Below are 17,392 nucleotides of genomic sequence, written 5' to 3' on the forward strand. Positions count from 1 at the left end.
GTTTTTTCGAGAATAAAAACTATACAGCTATTTTTGGAAAAATATTATTTTAAAGCAAGCAGCAGTGTGTAACCAAACGAAATCCTAGGCAATTTTTGCTTTTGGAGAAACTTTGGGGTGTGCCCCCCCCCCCCCCCGCAGCCGGCAGCGTACGCTGCCGGCTACGTACAAGACCGCCTTCCTAGACCCACCAGCGACTGTTTAGTGTTTAGAGTAGACCGCATCGAAATAAGGTGTACCAACTCACCTGTTCCCGGTTCCATATTGATATGGGGAAGGAAATGACGTTCCACGTTCCCTGGCTGTCTATTTCTAGCTGGCCCAAAAGCTTCAAGCGAAATTAGCCCAGGCATCCAACAGGCACAATAGCAACAGTGCCGTCATCTTCATAGGTATGAGGAGCAGAAACTAAGTATTAGGTTTTGTTACTGCCACTAGATGGCAGGCAAGCACATAAACATATAAGCTGCTACCAAATATGAGACTTTTTGGTTTAGTGGAGATTTATCTTCAAAATATTAACTGAAAGTCTCAATGGTCAGAAAGCTTGCAAGCTGAATTTTAAGTCATTTTAATTCATTAGGTCACTAAATGTCACTTGTATAGTTTGATATGAAATCTGAGAGATTAAGTTTACATAAAGAGCGTTAAAGTTTAAATTAGTGCAATTTTTCTTGTTTCTCGTAAATAATATCTCTAAGTTAGCGACTTCTATAATAGAATATGGTAGCTTTGACTAATGGAGTGCTTGTTTTGTGACCTGAGGGGGCGGATCACCGCGGATATATTTTCTCGGTTCTTTTGCGGTGTGTGTCTCACTCGTCTCGCAGCGGATCGGGGCGGTGTCGAATGATCTAAAATTTTTTGTTTTCACATTGATCCAAAAATGTCTGGGGTACCTCCCACTAATAGTGAATACGAAAGGCGCAAGCAAATCAGTGTCCGTGGCATTGCTCAGGTGGAAAACGTTGTAAACATCAAGAAGACTTTCAATCGACATGTCCATTACACTCTGGTCAAAGACAGAAATGTTGCCACAGCTCGAGACTATTACCTTGCCCTGGCATATACTGTCAGGGATCATCTAGTTTCACGCTGGATCAGAACGCAGCAAAATTACTATGAAAAGGATCCAAAGGTGAGTGTAATGCTAGTGTTTAGAAATTGCCAACATTTTTACAGGAAACCTGCACTTATTGCCAATGTTTTGCGTTGACTGATAGGTGGCCTGTGACTGACTGGCCAAATGTGGCCAGTGGCAGTGAAGTGTGTGATGCATGGGTGCTGGCAGATGCCAGGGGGAGGGGGCATATTATCAGTTTGGGGCGTTAGGATCTCCTGCTGTGACTGTGTTAAAACCTAATGAAATCTAGTCTTATCTGAGAAAATCTTATGCACTTTAAAGAAAACTTGTATGAATCGATTTTTTAAGTTTTCATAACTAGATTTCAAAAAAGGAAAACCTTGTATTGAATAGGTAGTTATGCCTGGCAGAGCATCTTAACCTTCCTGTGTGGATCAGCCAATGTGTATGAGCAGCACCTTGTGTCTGAAAGAATGAGTTTGAATGAGAAAGAATGAGTTGTCTGAAGCTGATACAGTACACATTCCTAACAGGTGTTAATTCAATAACGATTTGTCAAGCTGCCCCATGGCCCTACTTTGTATTAATGAGGTCATAATGGGTCATTGAAGGTTATCAGCAACTTCTTGCTAGGCATGTTTTTTTTTTGGAGATCACAGATATCCCATGGCGCACCATGGATGTGTTCAGCTCAACAATGCAGATTGACATATATGCAGCATGACCATCAGCGGTCAGGTCACGTTGACACAAGGTCGAATTTTCGAGTTGAACTATAAATAGCCAGTATGGCATATGTGATGCTTCTCAACAACAAAACCAAGCTCACTCTATTTTTTTTTAACTCAATCCTGGCATCAAACAAATTGAGTGGAAAAACGTTTTCACAAAAATGCCTGTTTTGGCAATATTCCTTGGTCAAAATTGGTTTGTGACCTTGTGGCATAGCTGCTGAGGGCGTCACCGTGAGTTCGGAGGTTCCGAGTTCCATTCCCGGTGCCGCCTGCCCCGCCCCCCGGGCTGTCGCTCCCACCGAGGAGTGGGCTGGTCTCTCGCTGCTGTCGGCTCGTAACCCAGGGAAGGGGGGCGAGGAGGAGGACCAGGAGCCCGCCTGTAAGTGGGCGTAACTATGGACGTTAAATGAGCACTGAAGGGAAGTATTGACAGATGACTTTGCCCTCTGCAGGCCAAACCATCCGACCATTTCCTATGCGTCCGGTGTGGGTGACCGTCTCGGCATACTACATAGTTACTGCTTCTCATGAACGGCCAGCCCGGTTGCGGTCAGAGCTGGTCCACTGTTAGACTAGATGGGTAACCCCTATCAGGTTTGATTGCCTTTCAGGCGTCTTGGCAAAGAGGTGCTTTACTGGCTTAGTGTCTAAATAGATTAGGCCTGTTGGGCGACGAACGAACGGGAATACAATGGTGGGCCCGCTTCGCGCTAAGTGCGATTCGAACACCGCCAGCTGTTACATGCGGGTCACCTTTCCAACCAATTCCTAACGTAACGCTGTAGGTTCTAACTTTGGGCACAACCGGCCCAGCTATTCTGGAAATATATGTAGAAGCGGCTGCTGTTAGTACGCACGTGCGACGTTGGCACCCCAGCCTGAATGCTGAGAATGTAATGTGAATGGATCGCCCGGATAGTGCCCACCGAGAGGCCAAGTTTCAGGGCAGTCGGCCCGCTAATCGCAGAGTAATAAGAGCGGAACAATTTTGATTCATCTTGACTTTACACATCGCACGTGCCACGTCAGACAGCACGTGGAGACGAAGGACGAAGGTTAAGACTTAACCCGCGCCCGGCTGGGGGTCCTGGATTTCCACGCCCTGCTGGAGGGGGGGGGGGGTGTTTGAACACACCCCCCCTTCTAACTCGGCTCCTGGGCCACGTAGCGATACGCGGAAGGCGGCGTTCGAAAGAGCGTCAAAAATAATGAGGAAATCACTTCGGTCAATTTTTTGGTCAGGTCAAAGGTCAGGTCACCAGAGGTCATTGAAGGCCAAATTTCGCCGATTTCCAGGTCGAATGTCGACAATTTCCAAGAAGCCAACGCATAACTCGGGAACCAATAGAGCTACAGCGCCGCGGAAAAGCGCATTCGATAGCCCTATTAACGCCCTTTCTGAGTAATTCTCTCAGATTTGACCTAACGTCAACGGTTTTGCCTGCAGGGGGCAAAAACTACAAAAATAGCCGATTTTTTCGGAAACAGTTTTTCTGCAATAACTTTTGACCCAAGCCTTGTACGAGCTTACTTTTACCGGCATCGTGTTCCTCTCGTCAAGACGCATCGAATGAACTATAACTTGACCTTGAAAGGTCAACTTGAAAATTTGACCTCAGGTCAAGGTCATGACCTGACCGGAAAGGGTCATGTTGCATATCAGTCGATCCGTATCGTCGAGCTGAACACATCTAAGGCGTTTTCATCGCTCTAGCATGCCTCTATCAAAAGTTATTTGCGAAAAACTGTTAGATACCATTCGTGACCTAAGATGACCTCAGGGCATAAACAGGGGTCACGGACACCATTTTCATGTTCAGTGTGTCTAAACCACTTGTAATTCAGTGTTTGGGAGTGTTTATAATGTCTATCGTCCAAAAGAGGCGCATTTCAATTTTCTCTCATTGACTTAAAATGGGGAGGTCGCAAAATTGACCTGACCTTAGGTCATCGATATCAAAATTCTGAGATATACATTTTGTACATGCTATTGCTCTTAGCAATCGCTGAAAGTTTCAAAGCGATCGGTCACTCGGTGTAGCTATGACAGGCATTGAAACTTTTTATGAGGTGAGGTCACTTCAAGTGACCTGGTGACCTGACCTTGAATGACCTTGGTCTGAAATTTTCACAACATGTGTAGAATTGATGTGTGATAAGGTGTACCAAAAACGGCGGCGCTCCGCGCCGCCGTTTTTGAGATATTCGCAAAAAACCACAAGGGGGGGGGGGTGTTCAAACACCCCCCCCCCCCCCAGCAGGGCGCGGGTTAAGACTGAAGTTCATTTTGATTTTCATCATTTCTCACGATTTCGAGCATTATTGACTGAGATGACGTTCCTTCCTGATGACATGGATACTTTTATGAGAAGACAAGATGCCATAGTTTGTTTCAAAACACAGAATGGTTTACTAGAAAATTAAAAGCACTATTTTCATAGAGCCTTACGGGTACACTGATATGCTCGCCCCGTCAAAGGGCAAGGCAGTAGGCACCCCATTTCACACTCATAGCGACATGGCACGGGTTAGCGCCCTATGATCAGCCCTCCTCCCCCCCCCCCCCCCCCGACACCCAGCCGTATCTCTCAGGCTCGCAGCCGGCGTCGGTGACACCATAAACAAACGCCGACCTCGGCCGTCGTCACGAACCCGACGCTCACTCAGGCGACCCCCGCACGGGGCCGCGTCATCGCAGGACCGTCGTACCGGCAACCCGCGGTCCGGTGTCGCTCAGTTATGCGGTGTAGGAAAGGACGGGCACCTCTCAAATGACGGTGATCTGCTCATTGTGACCTCGCGTAGGTAGCATGCACAGCTTGCGGTGTAACGGTGACCATATAACCCTTCTTTAGCCCGTTCGCTTTCGGCGGCTGGTGGGGCTGGCGACCGGTACACAGGTGCCGTTTTCCACAATCTAGCGAGACCAAACTCTGCTGTTTTTCTGTCGACGCGCAACACACAACGCGTGTCTACCACTGGGCAAATGACGACATAGCGTATATAGAGAGCCTCGACGGCACAGGGGCGCGGGTGAAGGTTACTGTCATTATGTATGTGCTTGAACACCGGGCAGCGAGCGAGCGAGGATCGAGCGTCGCTCGGCCTGCGTGGGCTGCTGGAATGTGTTATCCCACAACAGCTGGGTGTGTATTTGTTTTAGATGTCGCATGCGCATCAAATGAGTCATGAGAGATGATACAGATGTCTTCAAATGGAGCAATTTCACTCTGGTATCGAATCTGAGCATTGCGAAAGCTCCTTCATATTTTGCTTTATTACGAATTTACTTACAGTGCTCTGAACAAACGGATTGACGTGGTTAGAGCGTAGTACAGCAGAGTTTGTGGTGCAGGTCTCCACCACCTGATCGGGAAATGCGGGGTAATTGAGAAAATTGAGAGGCCAAACCTTGACGTGTCCACGCAGCCGGACCACTTCAGCCCACTCACTGGCTCTAGTAATGAATGCTCAATGCCTAATTGTTGGAGGGAGAATCAAAATCCAAGAACTTGCCACAAAGTAGGTACTAAAGTTGTGTGATGAACTAAAAGTTCTGCTCTTTTTATTCAAAGTTCTGTGAGCTCAAAATGGTTAGTCTCGATTTTCATAAATTCATTAATACCTTATTGAAACTTGGCTTGCGTGCTTAGAAAGTGAAACAACAAAAAAGGTTTTATTTCCAAAATTATGTACGATTGGGATTGGGAGATTGGGACTTCGCCTCACCTGAACTTAGCTTCACCCATCTGAGAAACGGTGAACTCCAGATATGTTAGGATGAGCGCCAAATTTTTTCTTCGTGTTAAGACGATTTGTTGAGGGTTAAACAAGAAATAATACGAATACAAGCACATATGCCCTGAGTTTGCGCCATTTGGCAGGGTACACTTGTGACATTCAAGTGTTGCAAAGTGTAACCAGTCGGTTACGTGCACTTCGACCTGCTCATATGAATGGTACTTCTTTCGATGTGTTGCGTATAAACAAGCGGATATCTCGGCTGTCAGGGCTCGTCGAGTAATCTCCGGAGACTAACGGGTCTCTCCCGCCGACCCTGACACACCGAGGCGCAGTGAGCGCGTCTCTGCCGCCGGCACCGTCAGGCGTGCTGGTCCCGACCCGACCCCACCCCGCGCCTCTCCTTGTCGGTGGGGGCGACCCGACAAGAGGGCGGCTCGGTCGATTTTTTTTTATCGGCATGCTGCCAGGCTGCTAGCGTTTCCCGGCCTCTCATTGGTAGAATTTACGTGGGGCTGCTGATCACCAATGAGAGCAAGTAACCTCCATATATGACCGAACCTGCAGCGTGCTGATAAGAACCGCCACCAGCCAGTGCTGGGGGCTGCGTTGGGGTGAGGGTGGGACGGGCAGCCCGCCCCACCCCTCGGTCGGTCGGCTCTGGTGCCGCCAGGCGTGTCGTGCCCCCCCCCCGGCCCCCCCGACTGAGGTCGGTCAGCTGAGGCGGCGTCAGGCGTGGTCACCAGTCACCGTCCCGGGGTCGGGTCGGTCTGCTCTCGGTGCGGCCACGCGGCGGCCCCGTGGTGGGCGTGCTCCGCTGCTCTGCGGCCGCCGTCCGCCGCCGCCGGCCGGTCGCTCCGTCTGTTACCAGGCGGCCACGGGCGCCGCCCCGTTCACAGAGTTTCACCGAACAGCCGCGTCGGAACGGCAGACAGCTCAGGCCGAAATCGTCAGAAAATGTACAAAATCTTCGTCTCCATTTCTCTCCGTCCAATCTCAGCTGTCATTAGTCATCTAGTGGTTTGTTGCAAACATTTTCGCACAGCCAGTCGAAATAAAGTTTAGGTATACGCTTGTAGAATGGAGGGATGCAGTTCACAAAATACTTTTCCTTCAATTAATAATGCGCAAGTGCTCTACGTGCAGATAACGTTATGTGCACGGATTATGTGCACGGATCGTTACGTGCACGGATTCGAGAAAATAAATCTGAGATCTGATCCCATGGATCTTGATCTCGGATACCATGGGATCATAGATCTAACTGTTTTATTTGTCACGAGATCAATTGGGATCATAGATCCGAACCTTTTTTAGTCTAGAGACCCGGTGGATTAGTAGATCCTTACTCAATTTCTGTCGACATAGAGATATTCAAGAACACTTGGTTACAACAATTCGCAATGGTTCTGTTTCAGGGATATTATGTGATTGCACATAACAGTTCATAGTTTTTGGCACTTATCGACATGAAACCGTATAGAAATATATTTTCACAGGTTGCATTAGTGAGATTCAGTCCGATTGTGGATCCCTGTTCTTGATTTGTCGTCGGATCTTATGAGATCATATACCTAGATCCAGGGTATATTTTTCACATGGGATCCAGTGGGATCAAAGATCATAGCTTATCGTTTGCTTTGGGATCCTCTGAGATCCCAAAGCAAACGATCATTTTTACGAAGGATCCTTTTTATCACAGGGTGATAAAAAAGAATGACATAAAATAAGCCCCCCACGGAGACATAATCTGTATTGTAACATATAAACAGCAGGTTCATGTATTCATTCATGTAGATTCATCGCTGGAATCCATGCACATATCTGTCTATGAGTATGGGATATAATCGGTACCGTAAGGTGGGGCTATTTGAGACAGTGGGGCTATTTGAGACAGTATTTAAAATTGCTATAAAATAAAAACTACTTAAAATTTGTGCTTGATTTTTTGCTCAGGCGATTTACTGCTCGATTCCACACCTCCCTGAGCAAAAATATCACACAAAAATCAAACGATCTTCATTTTATAGCGATTTTAAATACTGTCTCAAATAGCCCCACTGTCTCAAATAGCCCCACTTTACGGTAATGGTGTTGCTTTAAAGCAGGGGTCGGCAAATGGTGGGGCATGCCCCCTTTGGGGGTAATGGAGTCCTTTCGGTGGGGGTAATGAGGGATTCTGAGAAAGCCTATCTTTTTAGAGTTTGTAGCTCCAGTGATGGAGCCATCGTGACTGTTGCATCCCAGGGTTCAAAGATTAGCCCAGGCCAAAGGCACAGCAGTCAGCACACATTGATTAGATACCAATTTTCACGTACCTGTACGCCTCACCATCTCACCCCTCCGTACAGTCGTACAAAAGCAGCTGCAACTTTTGACCGTCGCCCGTCTGTTGGCGTTTCAACAGCCGCTAACGTAAGGGGGAGGAGTCGATCGGACCCCCGCGGCCTCTCGGACTCTGATATGGAGCTGTGCATAAAAAAAGACGAGCGTGCTACCCATGACAATAGGAAGCCGCTGCTGCCCATTTTTAAGGTCCTTGGTCATTCCGTCTCATTCAAGAGGGCAATGACAAGTGTCGAGAAAATCGGGACCCGCTATAACTCCTTGAAGTGAGAGTTTATGGCACAAGATGATCTCCAGAAAAAGCTCATAAGCCAACGGTCATTATGGGTCCAGAGGCCAGTTTTACCAACAGAAAAACAGCCGCCTGCCGGAATTTTTGCCTAAAGATCGTTTCACATATGGAGCGTAAACGGTACAGCCCTATCCGCTTACGAGCCCATCGCGTTTACGCTCCGTATGTGAAGCGGTCTTGAGGCAAAAATTCCGGCAGGCGGTTATTTTTCTGTTGGTAAAACTGGTCTCAGGTCATGATATTTTCCGGGCTGGTAAAAAAATATGATGGGCTCGAGGGTACAATTTGGTCGTGATCCAATGCCTTTTACGTGAGCTTTTAACGAAAAACCACCCGCCGCCCCTACGTACAAGGGTTAACCCGGCAGTTGCTTGGGTATTTCGCCACCCACCGTTTGCTGGGGGGGGGGGGCGTTAAACGCCCCCAGCCGATAACTCGAGAACCAATAGGCGCAGCGAAACGCACGAGGCGGCAAACGAAAGAACGCGACGAGACGCTTCAGATGAGTACTTTAAAGTTGAATTTTGAGGTCACAGGTCGGGTCAAGGTCAGGTCAAACACCTGAAATTGGGCTTTCAGTAGCATGGACTTCAGGACTTCGCAATGGGCGCCTCTCGTCATAAACTCTGTCAAAACGGTGCATAATCCATCATATAAGGCCTACAAGAGTGTCAGCTCCATGTAGGGGTCAGTCAAGCATAGGTCAGGGTCAAGGTCAGGTCAACCGGGTAGGCACATATCCCCGAAAATCAAAACTGATATTCGCAGCCTGTGACACATGTTTTATGGGTAATTTGGGGCGTAGAACACGATGGTGACATTCATTTTATCATACGTGTACGTGTTTGGCTCAAAAAGTTCAATTAAAGAAATGCATGTATCATGGTCATGAAGTAGTCACGAGAAATTGCCAAGATTCAGTTCAAGATTTTGGAAAATGCGGAACGATAATCAATAATCGAAGATAGCCATGTGATTGCTCATGGTATTGGCAGTCTAATGGCGTTTACGGCATGTCTGTATGTCTATTCTGTGATTTTATATGATTTTTTTTTAACATATGTCGTTTTTGGTCGAAAACTTAGAAATCATGACGTCACTAAAACCTCGATATCTCAAAAATTTTCCGACCGATTTTTTCGAAACTTTGTCACAATAAATTTCAATCAATTCCCTACAGGTACCCAAAATTTGGCGCGCCTACGGCGCGCCGTTTTTATGGCCCGGCGAAAAAAGTGGGGGCGTTTAACGCCCCCCCCCCAGCAACTCGCGGGTTAAATGGGATATAGCATAGGCGGCGGAACGGGAAGGGCACAGGGGCACCGTGCACCCTTTGATTTTTGCATTTTAACATTAGCCCTATGGGCGTTGCATGGAAAGAATGGGACCAAAAGTCAGCAGTGCCCCCCCTCCCCTCCCCCTTAATGGAAGGTGTTCCGCCGCTACTGGGATATAGGCATTAAATGTTTTGTGGAGGAAGTGTCATGTTTTAAACTTGATGCATTGGAAATGCACAAATACCCAAAGAGTTCCAGGACGGTATGGAATTTCAGTAAACTTGGTTGTGTCAGCAATGAGGTCTGGTAGGTGGGGGTAATGACCCTGCCTGGCGCCCAAAAAGGGGGCACGACCCCGAATGACCTGCCGACCACTGCTTTAAAGGGACCCTCCCACCTTCAAAAAAGTTAATGAATTGGCATAAAAGTGATGTAGCGTGAATCACAAAGAGCGAAAATGAACATCTACCAAATTTTACCGGAAAATATTCAACCGTTTTCGAGATATAAGACTTGTATTTTTGTTTACTTTTTGGGAACTCCGCTGTTTCTATGACGTCACATAAAGGTTTTCTTTACGTCGGCATTTGGAAGCAATAATTTGGTATCAAAGTGCGACAAATATTGCGCGAATGATGCGTTTATCTTATCAAGGTCAATATATGATGGCCAACAAAGGATTCCAGGACAATTCTTCTTATGGCATTTTTTCGTATCGCAATTCTTCGTCTGCAAATCTTCGTCAGGGCATTTATTCGTATCGCATTACTTTGTCTCGCATCAGGGTATATGAAAATCGGCTCGCATTTCTTCTTCAACGCAAATATATGCAAGAGTAAGCATTGATGGACAAATAAATGCACCGACGAAGATTTGTAGACGAAGAAATGCGGACGAAGAAATGTCATGCGAGGATTCGTTCGGGTACCACAGGGGGCGTCGAAGTCTAGTTCCTACCAACCTGGCACTCCCATGCCTACGTCACCACGAGGACGCCCGAGGGCATTTACATGTTGAAGATAGGGAAATTGCCATAGTTTAGAGCCGCCTGGAGGGCAAACTTGAGATAGATGATAATGTAAATGTGTGCCTATATGATCATCAACATGTTATTTATCCAAATCCAGGGCCAATTAATCGATATCTTGTCACGTTTTCCAGTGGTGATGCGCTAACTTTCGTGGTTCTTGCAGCCTATAAGGGTGTTTCATAGTGCGATTCAGCCGCATTATCGACTTTTATGCCATAAACCGCCACGGAACACATGATTTGCAGCTCCCTGGCGTGATAGATGCCAGTAGGGCTCCGGAGTCGGAGTCATGAAGTTGGTCGGAGTTGACAGTTCTGACCTGAGTCGTCGAGTCGGAGTCAGAGTCGATTTTAAAAGCTGGAGTCTGAGTCAGTCACCGAAATTCGACCCCCTCCGCAGACCTTTCAGGGTTCCGTAGTCGGAGTTGTAGTCGGTCGGAGTCGACAGTTCTGACCAGAGTCAGAGTCAGAGTCGATTTTGAAAGCCAGAGTCGGAGTCGGAGTCACCAAAAATCCATTGCCTCCGCAGACCTGCTTAGGGCTGTGGAGCCGGAGTCGGTCAGAGCCGACATTTGAAATCAAAGTCGGAGTTGATTTTTGAAAGTCTTAGTCAGAGTCATCAAGAAACCCATGGACGATCCGCAATACCATGCAGTAAGGGCGCTGCCGATCGCTGCCCTGAATTGCCTATGATTTATGAATTGAATGAATAGATGGCAATTAATTATGTACCTTCTATTATTCATCCCTTGCCACTTGGAGGACTTACTTTCAGTAGAAAAAGACGCATTATTTGTTTGTTTATTTATTGACAAATATTTTTGAGCAGTTAGGGATACAGACACAAAACACAATGATAGCACCTCGCTGGTGCAAATCATTGCTAGATAGATGTTGAAATGTGTTGCCATTGAAGAATCTACTGATTTTCCTGGCGGCTCTCGTTTTCAAGCAACTACTGGTCTTGTACGATCTCTTGATTGCTCACCGTATGGCGTCTAGTTCCAAGGTTTTCTTAAAGCTAATCAAACGTTGCCATGGCTGCTCTTGACGGCATGGCGCTTGCTGGTTCTGGGTTCTTAATTGGTGGTTCTTGCGTCTGATCCTGGTGCTTCATGTTCCATCACATCACATTAAATTTCTAATGGAACAGACACTTCTACTTTTTATTTCACTATCAGTCGACTTCCATTTACCCCTGTGGCCTGCTGGCCCTTTTATTTCCACGATAGAATCTACCAATTATTGAAAAAAGTCTCGGATAAAAAGCAAGAAAAGTATGTCAAGTTAAATAATTGCGACGGTCCTAGAAAACCAGAAAAAATATATCAAAAAGCCTGTCCATTTCACTTCCCTCACTTCATAACAAAAGCCACGCAGCAAAACATGCGAAAGAGTCCTTAGCAACGCCTTAGCAACGCATTTGTCTGAAGTGCGCAATATGTGTCACATCTGGAAAATTTAGTAGCTACTTGATTAATCAACTAGAGTTGGACTATATAAGCTAGGCTTTTATATAAAAAATAAGTGTTTGCTTATCGAATTTATAGCAACTGGTTACTTGACTTCAAAATAATGATTTATTACAGAAAAAGCTTGTTTACGACATATTTGTAAAGAAACAACGGAAATAGCTTTGACTCGTACGCTATTCTAGTACATTTTTGGTAGAAAACTTCGTCCAACCTTATGTTTTAGGGCCTTGGGGTACCATGACATTTATGTGATTTCAAAGTCAAGGTTCACAGCTGATCTGCTAAATCAAGCCAAGAATCCAAACTATCAAAAAACTATAAATATTTGTTTGTCTGTCACAGAGGTCTCAAGCAATATAAGGTTGACATATGTTGAATCAAAAATCTACTGCCACAACTCACATCTCCTGCCTTAGTTTATCATTGTTGTTTTAACTTGCTTTCAAGAGAAACAGAAGCCAGTATCTGATATCACTTCAGATGATTGTTTCAAGATCTGAGTTCAAATGGAATTAAAAGCAAGATCAAGATGAAACAGGGATTATTGCTGTTAAAGTAGTTTGGCCATGATACAACAGGCACATAAATCATTAGCCAAATCAAATACTGGTTGGTTTGTCAAGATGTTTGTTGTCTGTCGTCTGTCGAGCTGCTATGAACACTGAACGCTCTCACTCTTACTTTAAAGAGAGTAGTTTAAGTTGAATGGTAGTGAGTTGTAATTAGACAAAGCAGCTATTCAGTGCTCACATCAAGCCAGGCTAGGAAATGGCATCAACTGTGGTGGGAGGAAGCAGGTTCGGCAGGCCTATGTTGTAAACTTCTGTTGTGTCTTGTGTTTGATCAACTGATGTTTTCTGCTCTGTTTTGTGCAGTGATAGTAGCAGGTAACTGCATGCTTGTCAAATTATGTGAATAAACGAATTCATAACATTGCATTTTTCTCTCCATGCAAGGAACAAGTAAGATGTTGTAGAAAATGTAATAGAGGGCTGCATTGCTGATTTCATGCACTTTATCAGAGCTTTATTTAGAATTGCTTTCCTGAAAGCTACACACAGGCCACAACACTGAAATTCACAATGTCATAGCTTTAAGCAGAAAAAAAGAAAAGACTTGCCTAGGTAAAATTGGCTGAAAGTATGGCAGAGCAGGTCTTGATGCGTATGCCCATCCGTGTGCTTGCCGAAGCCGAACTGACTGCAACACATTAACTCTGACCCACCATGGTGGCTGGCATATCCTGAACTTTCACCACTCTAAACAAGACAACTTTCAGCCCTCAGCGCTGTATTAAAACACTGTACATGGCAGTTGACACTCAAAAGTTGTTTCAGTGCCATCCACGGACAACATCAGTCGCCATTCACCAGGCCAGTAAAAACAGAATAGATAATAGCTTCAAACCCATGTAGTCAGAGTTACTAGGTCTGCACCTCAAAACAAAATCCAGGTGACATTCACCACGCCAGTAAAAAAACAGGTAGGTACTTAGGTAACGTAACAGCTTCAAATCTGGTAACATGTTGGTCGGACTTAACACTACCATATGTACATGGAATAATATGATACCAAACAATAGTGCAACCATTCTGGACAACAAAAGTGTATGATAAAATTAATTTAGAATACTTTGGCAGCATGATTTACGAGCACAGGCAGGTGTTACCTACCAGCCTTCTCAATGCTCGTAAAACCAACATTGTAGTTTTGATTTTACCTTACATGATAACACACTTGGCTGCAATGGCACATTTAATTTAACACTGTGAAAAGACCAGTTATAACCACTTCACAAGCACAATTGCACTTGTTGAAGAGTTAGGGCGCGCAGCAGCTTGGCTCGTAAAAGCACAATTGCACCTCATGCCGACATCCTTTTCCAAAAGACAGTCAGCAGCGTCTTTCGTCAAAACTGGAAGATCAATCCCCTTTCAACTGTTAAAGGGACCCTCCCACCTTCAAAAAAGTTAATGAATTGGCATAAAAGTGATGTAGCGTGAATCACAAAGAGCGAAAATGAACATCTACCAAATTTTACCGGAAAATATTCACCCGTTTTCGAGATATAAGACTTTTATTTTTGTTTACTTTTTGGGAAATCCGCTGTTTCTATGACGTCACATAAAGGTTTTCTTTACGTCAGCATTTGGAAGCAATAGTTTGGTATCAAAGTGCGACAAATATTGCGCGAATGATGCGTTTATCTTATCAAGGTCAATATATGATGGCCAATAAAGGATTCCAGGACAATTCTTATGGCATTTCTTCGTATCGCAATTCTTCGTCTGCAAATCTTCGTCAGGGCATTTATTCGTACCTATCGCATTACTTTGTCTCGCACCAGGGTATATGAAAATCGGCTCGCATTTCTTCTTCAACGCAAATATGTGCAAGAGTAAGCATTGAGGGACGAATAAATGCACCGACGAAGATTTGTAGACGAAGAAATGCGGACCAAAAATTGTGCTACGAAGAGATGTCATGCGAGGATTCGTTCGGGTACCATGACATTTATGTGATTTCAAAGTCAAGGTTCACAGCTGATCTGCTAAATCAAGCCAAGAATCCAAACTATCAAAAAACTATAAATATTTGTTTGTCTGTCACAGAGGTCTCAAGCAATATAAGGTTGACATATGTTGAATCAAAAATCTACTGCCACAACTCACATCTCCTGCCTTAGTTTATCATTGTTGTTTTAACTTGCTTTCAAGAGAAACAGAAGCCAGTATCTGATATCACTTCAAATGATTGTTTCAAGATCTGAGTTCAAATGGAAATAAAAGCAAGATCAAGATGAAACAGGGATTATTGCTGTTAAAGTAGTTTGGCCATGATACAACAAGCACATAAATCATTAGCCAAATCAAATACTGGTTGGTTTGTCAAGATGTTTGTTGTCTGTCGTCTGTCGAGCTGCTATGAACACTGAACGCTCTCACTCTTACTTTAAAGAGAGTAGTTTAAGTTGAATGGTAGTGAGCTGTAATTAGACAAAGCAGCTATTCAGTGCTCACATCAAGCCAGGCTAGGAAATGGCATCAACTGTGGTGGGAGGAAGCAGGTTCGGCAGCCCTATGTTGTAAACTTCTGTTATGTCTTGTGTTTGATCAACTGATGTTTTCTGCTCTGTTTTGTGCAGTGATAGTAGCAGGTAACTGCATGCTTGTCAAATTATGTGAATAAACGAATTCATAACATTGCATTTTTCTTTCCATGCAAGGAACAAGTAAGATGTTGTAGAAAATGTAATAGAGGGCTGCATTGCTGATTTTGCACTTTATCAGAGCTTTATTTAGAATTGCTTTCCTGAAAGCTACACACAGGCCACAGTGCTGAAATTCACAATGTCATAGCTTTTGGCAGAAAAAAGAAAAGACCTACCTAGGTAAAATTGGCTGAAAGTATGGCAGAGCAGGTCTTGATGCGTATGCCCATCCGTGTGCTTGCCGAAGCCGAACTGACTGCAACACATTTAACTCTGACCCACCATGGTGGCTGGCATATCCTGAACTTTCACCACTCTAAACAAGACAACTTTCAGCCCTCAGCATTGTATTAAAACACTGTACAAAACACTCAAAATTTGTTTCAGTGCCATCCACGGACAACATCAGTCGCCATTCACCAGGCCAGTAAAAACAGAATAGATAATAGCTTCAAACCCATGTAGTCAGAGTTACTAGGTCTGCACCTCAAAACAAAATCCAGGTGACATTCACCACGCCAGTAAAAAACAGGTACTTAGGTAACGTAACAGCTTCAAATCCGGTAACATGTTGGTCGGACTTTACACTACCATATTTACATGGAATAATATGATACCAAACAATAGTGCAACCATTCTGGACAACAAAAGTGTATGATAAAATTAATTTAGAATACTCTGGCAGCGTGATTTACGAGCACAGGCAGGTGTTACCTACCAGCCTTCTCAATGCTCGTAAAACCAACATTGTAGTTTTGATTTTACCTTACACCAGTATAACGCCTTATGGGGCGACTAACGGAGCGAGCGAGAGGGTGGGCCTTGCACGTGCGAAATTTCGAGGGGGTACCTCCAACTGACTTGTGCACGGCACCCTACTAACCGGTCTCTAGCGATGTGCCAAATTTGAGCACAATCGGCCCAGCCGTTCTCGAGATCTGGAAGCGGCACCCTGCACGTGCGCACGTGCAAAATGGGTCCCAACTGACTTGTGCACGGCACCCTACTAACTGGTCCCTAACCGTGTACCAAACTTGAGCGCCATCGGTCCAGCCGTTCTCGAGATCTGGAAACGACCCCTGCACGTGCGCACGTGCAGCAGCACCCCAACCTTAACACATGCAGATGAATTATCTGATGGAGACCTAACTGTGTACCGAGTTTCAATTCAATCGGCCCAACCGTTGTGCCGTTATTGAGGTTGCAATTTTGGGGGTTCTTAAAAAATGTCCAACTTTACCACGCGCCACGTGCGGTGGTTGGCAAGAACGCATGGTGGCCATCAAACCACATAACTTTTACGTCCAAGTGACATTCAGTAAAGAAGACCGCTTGTCAATCGGATGTCCCGTTCCTAAGATATTAGCTTTTGAAGAGCGTCCCCACGGCCGGCCGGCCGGCCGGCCGGCCGCTCATACTCAGAAATTTCCGTTAATCTAAGGAAAGACTCCGCTCGCTTCGCTCGCTCCGTAATGATAACACACTTGGCTGCAATGGCACATTTAATTTAATACTGTGAAAAGACCAGTTATAACCACTTCACAAGCACAATTGCACCTCATGCCGACATCCTTTTCCAAAGACAGTCAGCAGCGTCTTTCGTCAAAACTGGAAGATAAATCCCCTTTCAACTGTTAACATCAAAAATATTTCTTCATGGTGTGACTGTGATCTCCATATGGAAACCTTGCAGGAAAAGAATTAATGTCAATTGTCAGCTCTTCAAATTTCTTTGGACTTTAACTTGCAGTACCATATCTAGTTTGCTTTGATATTTTGTTTTTTATTCCATGTTGAAGTTGAACACCAAGCTCCAGATACAGCAGGCAGCTTGAGCATCTTCGGCCTTGGTATAATATCAGTCCAAGTTCCAGTGGTGGGTATCTTCTAATATTCAAATTAAAATGAAAAGCAATAGGCTTCCTCAGCGCCGACGACGGATTTCACGTTGATAAAAAAGGGAGCTCAAGGTCAGCAAAACTCGGGTTCAAGGAATGGCGGGCGTTGAAATGACTGCTGACGTCATCAAAAAACCGCTAATGGTTAAGAGATAGGGACTAAGCTGGTCCCAAGATTACTTTACTACTCAGCTGGTCCCACCCTGCAAGTAAAGGGAAGAAATTTCTTGAACACCATAAAGCTGCGGGGGTTGCGACCAGGATAAATGGTGGTTTCTGATCCTGGCCGCAAACTTGGCTATCTC

General features: G+C 45.1%; 1 protein-coding gene across 1 annotated transcript in view; it reads left to right on the forward strand.

Moving 5' to 3' along the window:
• The first annotated feature begins 614 nt into the window (after window positions 1-614).
• LOC122363306 (glycogen phosphorylase-like) overlaps window positions 615-17,392 on the forward strand; it is a 33,625-nt gene continuing 16,847 nt past the window's right edge. The window contains exon 1 of the mRNA XM_043332426.1: window positions 615-1,138. Coding sequence (XP_043188361.1) covers window positions 887-1,138 — 252 coding nt within the window. The 5' untranslated portion in view covers window positions 615-886. The remainder of the gene's footprint in view (window positions 1,139-17,392) is intronic.

The sequence above is a fragment of the Amphibalanus amphitrite genome, unplaced genomic scaffold, assembly GCF_019059575.1.
Source record: "Amphibalanus amphitrite isolate SeventyFive unplaced genomic scaffold, NRLGWU_Aamphi_draft 000614F_arrow, whole genome shotgun sequence".
Taxonomy (NCBI): Eukaryota; Metazoa; Arthropoda; class Thecostraca; order Balanomorpha; family Balanidae; genus Amphibalanus; species Amphibalanus amphitrite.